The sequence below is a fragment of the Perca flavescens genome, chromosome 9, assembly GCF_004354835.1.
Source record: "Perca flavescens isolate YP-PL-M2 chromosome 9, PFLA_1.0, whole genome shotgun sequence".
NCBI classification, from domain to species: domain Eukaryota; kingdom Metazoa; phylum Chordata; class Actinopteri; order Perciformes; family Percidae; genus Perca; species Perca flavescens.
In genome coordinates this window covers 5,034,591-5,040,790 of record NC_041339.1, presented here as the reverse complement: position 1 = coordinate 5,040,790, position 6,200 = coordinate 5,034,591, and the positions used below count along the sequence as shown (strand labels likewise).

Genomic DNA, 6,200 nt, shown 5'->3' with positions numbered 1-6,200 from the left:
AACTGCCTCCAGGCCCCAGACCTCAGCGGGTCAACACGCTCCAGATTCAAAGTGCTCAATCTACGTTGTGATAATCTTTGCTGTTTGGTAAAACTGTATGCCTATGCATCACTAAAGCACGGTATATGCACTGACATGACAGGTGCCTTACACTGAGGCCTACATCATTATATAATAATGGCTTTAGATTATTATTATTGCGGCAGGCTTTTTTATCACATGTAATATGTCACGTGCCAACCATAGACTGTAAAAGTGCCAACTGACTTCTCCAGCCCCTCCCACTGACTTGTGGTGTGATCACTGTCGCTCTTGGTGGAACTGCTACAGTAGTAGACAGAGATGAGACAAGCAGAGCTTGTGACTCTCATAATCTTCATATTTATGCAGATAACACACACACACACACACAAACACACACACACACACACAGATGGCAGATTGTGACAGTGAACTTTGACCACCATCAGAGTCAAGTGTTACAGATGTACAGGTGTGTGTGTGTGTGTGTGTGTGTGTGAGAGCTGAAGGTCCAGTGTGTGTCGAGCCGTCTGTTATATCAGGATGAATGTGTGTGCTCTCGTGCTGTGTGTGCTGCTGTCTGCCTCCAGCTGCTCAGCTGACAACGGTAGGCCCACAACTTTTCTGTTCTCTTCCATCTCTCGACATACTGTGTGTGTGTATATATGGAGTTATATAGGCTACTCAAAGTGTTTGTGTTCCCTATTCAAGTAAGAAACAAATATGGCAGCTGAAAGGATGTGTGTGTTACCTGCCATGCTTTAGAATATTGTTGTCTGAAAACATTGTGACATTGATCTCAAGTCAAGTCAAATCAACTTTATTGTCAATTCTGCAATACGTTTCTCCGACCCACGGTGCAAAATTATGTCATTTTGTGTCATAACAGAATATTTTTGTGTGTGTGTGTCAGCAGGAGTGACTCTTCAGTCCTGGTTGGTGGGTCTGATAGCTGTAGTCGGTTTCCTCTTCATCGTCTTCACCATCCTGATGGCTCACAGACTCCTCAGGAAGGACAGGAACAGGTCAGACACACACACACACAAACATAGACACACACCCACACACACACGAATTATATACCATATTATTCAATGATAGTTGGGAGGTGATTACACTGATGTATATATTGCACATAAATTAGTAAATAGTATTATTCATAGATGTGTGAACAATGTGCTGCGTTTAAACATGACAGGTGGATGACCACACAAATCTCCCACTGTGATTGGCTGGCACGTGTCCAGTAAATCTGGAGACCTGTCAGCTGTTACAATATTGAGAAATCACCTTTCAAGTTAATTCAACATTTAACATTAAATATAATATTTATTCATGACAAAATATAATACACATATTACATACACAATGCACAATATCAGCACATATCAAAACTAAGGTATACAAAAAACACATGATGACCATGAAAAGTTGGATTGTAAGGACAATGACATAAAAATACAAAATCAGCTATAGTGTTCCTGTCATCTCTGTATCCATCCTCACTGCAGTACGACCCTACTACTTGACTTATAGCCTGGGGCGTCGGACTGGGGGGGTGGGGAAAGGGGACTGAGTACCCAGGACCCTCATGTGAGGAGGGCCCAAAAAGATGCTAGAATGAATAGCTGTGGATGCGGGGAGGGGTCCAGAGAAAATGCCTTTCTAACAGGGCCCAGAATGTTGTGCGACGCCCCTGCTTATAGCTGTCACATAAAAGTACCACTTAAAGCTGGGAGAGGAAAGAAGCTTTGGATTTGAAAATATAAAATTGTGAGTACTCACAGTAACAGTACTTTAATTCACTCAGTGGCGAAAGTAAAGTAAGCAGGCTGAACTGACGGAGCCTTGACATTTCACCTCCATTAAACTCCCTCATTATCAGGATCCAGGCGCGGCCATGGACTTCCTTCCCCTCCCCTGATAACCGCTGCACGTCCCAGTAAATGACTTAACGTGTGCGTGTTGCTGTCGTGTGTTGCAGGGCGGAGCGAGAGGGCCGGGGTTATGACAACAAGGCCGTCGACATGGACGAAGATGAGAACAAACTAACCAGCCTGTAGGAAACCGACGCACCCGTCAGCTGCTCCCCACTGCTTTGTGACAGCTGATAATAATGGCTCCGTTGATCTTTGGTTGCTTCTTTTAGAGATGGAAACAAATGGTTATTTGCTTTTCATTTTTAAATACAGAAATACAATACAACTATTGTTGGTTTAATTATCATACATTGTACAAGTCATGTTTATGGACCGTTCTCCCAGCAATATCATTTATGGAGTTTTTGGTTGGGATGTTCCACTGCTCCGGCCCTCTGCGGCCACCAGAGGGACCCATACTACAGAAGAATTATAAGAGCTATAATAACTCGTCACTGCTGCTCCAGTTCCTGTAATGTAGTATTTACCATGTTGTATTACTTCAATCATGTGTTGTGTCTAGTAACACACCCCCATCATTATTTATATATATATATATATATATATTTTGTAATTTCAATTTTTATCTGCAAATATGACAAACAACAGCTCACACGGTACAGCTTACAGAAGACAAAATAAGACGAAAAAGTCAGATAGTAAAATAACATTTCAGTCGAAGCGTAGGTTATCCTGGTCACAAGGAATGTGAAAAATGTACAAGCTGAGCAGACAAAAAGTACAGTAGTATTAGTTAAATATAACAATCAAACAAAATATCAGTAAATTAAATCAATATGTCATAAAAATCTGGTTACAATCTCATAATCAGGCTACTAGTTAGAGGTCAGGTGGACCATAAAGTAATCCCAGATCCCCAGTGTCCCAGGCTCTTTGCCCCTTATCCTAGCCAGCATAACCTCATATGATGCTGTCTCACTCATTGTTGGGTTTATGGGTGATTTCCAGTGTCTCAGTATAATTCTGGCAGCAGAGGCTATCCCAACCATCAGAACTGAATATGCGCTTTTTGTCAGGGTTGGCATTCCTGTTTTATCTCCCAAAAGGCATAGTCTTAGAGATATTGGCATGGTTACTCCTGCCCATGTTCCTAAGAATTCCAGTATGTTATGCCAAAATGGTTTGACCACAGAACATTCCCAAATGAGATGCAAAAAGGTGCCCATCTCAGTTTTACATTTTCAACATGTGTTGTTACTAATTAGTCCTATTTTGAAAAGCCTATTTGGTGTCCAGTAGTACCGGTGGAACATGTTATACTAAATACATTTCCTCCTAGCTTCCTTGATATATTTACCATAATTAGCCATAATCTGTTTCCATGTATCCATGTCAATTGCACACTTGACAATCAAGGTCTCTCTGCCAAACTACTCTCAAATTGTCACATATGCTACTAGTTAAATAAATTGAGTTTTTGTAAAATGTTGACACCATATCACCCCCATCATATCGACATTTCCTATACAGAACAGACCTGAATAAATTAATGAACAAACCCAGATGCTTCCATACACGTGAGTGCTGCATGAGTGCTTTGATGAGTATAAAATCTTTCTAAAAGAGTCTCTCATCTGTTCATTGGCTTATTTTTCTGCTGCTCCAGTTAAAATGAGCAGTTTGTAATTTTAACCCCCCCCAAAAAATATATATATATATAAGTTTGTTTTGGAATGTGGACATGTGCTCAGTATCAAGAGGCATCTCAAGGGACTTGAGGTAGCTCTTGCTCATTGCCTAATCTTGGAGACCTACCAATGAATCACACCTGTGGGTGCCACATCGTGCACACACACTGGGGAGGACTTCCATTCATAAAACTGTGTATACATAGGTAAAAATGTGTTTTATTCCATTTCAGTGAACCTGTAACCATATGAGACAACATACCAAATCAGTCACTTGGAGAGTGAGCTGGCTCCTGCACCTACAGGTCAACAAGCCGTACACAGGATGATTCAATCACATCTTGGTTAAACAACAGAACACAATCAAACTGAGTTGAAGCGTTTTATTGACAGCAACTGAAAGTTATGATGCGATAAAAAAAAAAAAACAGACAAACATTCTGAAACATGAGCCTATTCTGCTCAAAAGACAGGGAAACAAAATATGACAAAACTCAAGAATCAACTGCGACCCCAAGAACAACAGCAACACACACATCCTCTAAGGGGTTTTTCAGGGTGTGGTAACAGTGTGGTCAGCCTTAGTGTCTGTCAGCCCACAGAGCTAGAGGCCGAAAACAGCGGCCACAAAGAGTGTACCACAAGCCTTGAAGGGGGATCCGCTCCCGTGTGCACTTAAGCAAGGGCGATCAGATGCCTTGAAATAGGCCTGCCCATTGTACTTCCTCCATATGACACAAAAAGCTAAAGGACTTAGTGCGGTCCAGAACCTGAGGGCCCTCACAGGGCTTGAGGGTGAGGCCTCTCCGCCTCTGCACAAAGGGTTGGAGGCTAGAAAGTAATCTCTGCAGCTGGTCCAGAATGCTGCTGCTCGCTACGTCACATAGCCCATTTTACTTTGTTTTCACCGTTTTAGCAAACTACCTACATGTGTTCTACTCAGAGTTATCATCCATGGTTTTCTGTTTATTGTTCAGTACAAAAAAAACATCTGTGGCTGCTGATGTTGTGTGCCTCTCTGTATATGGATGACCGTCGTGGTTGATGTCCACCATCTCACTGCCAGGTCCTGTTGGGGGGATCGGGGTTTCGGACCCAACAACAAACACTTGCCAAGGGGCCATTAACAGAGTCCAGCCATGACTGCTTCTCATACAAAACCACTTTTCCATCCATCCATCCATCCATCCATCTTCGTCCGCTTATCCGGTGTCGGGTCGCGGGGGGAGCAGCTCCAGCAGGGGACCCCAAACTTCCCTTTCCCGAGCAACATTAACCAGCTCCGACTGGGGATCCCGAGGCGTTCCCAGGCCAGGTTGGAGATATAATCCCTCCACCTAGTCCTGGGTCTTCCCGAGGCCTCCTCCCAGCTGGATGTGCCTGGAACACCTCCCTAGGGGAGGCGCCCAGGGGCATCCTTACCAGATGCCCGAACCACCTCAACTGGCTCCTTTCGACGCAAAGGAGCAGCGGCTCTACTCCGAGCTCCTCACGGATGACTGAGCTTCTCACCCTATCTCTAAGGGAGACGCCAGCCACCCTCCTGAGGAAACCCATTTCGGCCGCTTGTACCCTGGATCTCGTTCTTTCGGTCATGACCCAGCCTTCATGACCATAGGTGAGGGTAGGAACGAAAACTGACCGGTAGATCGAGAGCTTTGCCTTCTGGCTCAGCTCTCTTTTCGTCACAACGGTGCGATAGATTGAATGCAATACCGCACCCGCTGCGCCGATTCTCCGACCAATCTCCCGCTCCATTGTCCCCTCACTCGCGAACAAAACCCCAAGGTACTTGAACTCCTTCACTTGGGGTAAGGACTCATTCCCTACCTGGAAAAAACCACTTTTCAGTCCCTTTAAATTATTCTGAACCAAATCTCTGTCTGATGAGCTTATTATTTGATAATCGACATCATGTTAAACATACATAAGAGTACAGATGGAACTCATGAGGTTTGAAGGCTGAGAGTGTTACAGCTCTGGATAAAGGCCGTGCAGTGACAGAAACAGAGAGGAGAGGAGAAGAGAGGAGAGAAGGCTGTTCTGCTCTGTCATTCAGTGAGTGTGAGGTCTGCTCAGGGGTTTGGGTAATGGAGTGTGAGTGTGAGTGTGTGTGTGTGTGTGTGTGTGTGTGTGTGTGTGTGTGTGTGTGTGTGTGTGTGTGTGTGTATTGTGTCCTGTAATTTTCTCTCTTTATGTCCTGTTGTACTTCTGGACCAGCACTGTGATTGGCTTAGGGCTGCTGTGTTTAAGCCTGATTGGCTGTATGTTTACACCTCAGAGGGAGGTTAATTGCTGATTAACTGTGGGGGTGGGAGCCGGGACATGATTGATGGGACTACTAATTACAAGTTTATGTGCATGTGTGTGGTGGGCTGTTTCACATGGCTGAAGCCTTCCTCTCCTCTCCTCTCCTCTCCTCTCCTCTCCTCTCCTCTCCTCTCCTCTCCTCTCCTCTCCTCTACTGCCACAATGCACAGCATCAGAGAGAGGCTGCCATTAAACAGAGAGTGATTTTATTGAACTTTTTGTAGGAACCGGGCTCAGGGAGCTGGTAGTGTAGAGCCAGTGGCGGTTCTGGAAGGACTGGTCAAGACCCGATTGAGGGTGG

At 44.5% G+C, this 6,200-nt stretch overlaps 1 protein-coding gene across 1 annotated transcript; it reads left to right on the top strand.

The window, feature by feature from the left end:
* Positions 1-564: 564 nt before the first annotated feature.
* smim24 (small integral membrane protein 24) lies at positions 565-2,162 on the top strand. The gene is made up of 3 exons (XM_028587613.1): positions 565-628; positions 938-1,046; positions 2,006-2,162. The coding sequence occupies exons 1-3, from the start codon at positions 565-567 to the stop codon at positions 2,082-2,084; spliced, it is 252 nt and encodes an 83-aa protein (XP_028443414.1). The 3' UTR covers positions 2,085-2,162.
* Positions 2,163-6,200: the final 4,038 nt, after the last annotated feature.

Coding starts and splice junctions, on each gene's coding strand:
- smim24 (XM_028587613.1), top strand. CDS start 565: ATGAATGTGTGTGCTCTCGTGCTGTGTGTGCTGCTGTCTGCCTCCAGC. Junction 629..937: donor CAGCTGCTCAGCTGACAACG/GTAGGCCCACAA, acceptor GTGTGTCAGCAG/GAGTGACTCTTCAGTCCTGG. Junction 1,047..2,005: donor CTCAGGAAGGACAGGAACAG/GTCAGACACACA, acceptor CGTGTGTTGCAG/GGCGGAGCGAGAGGGCCGGG.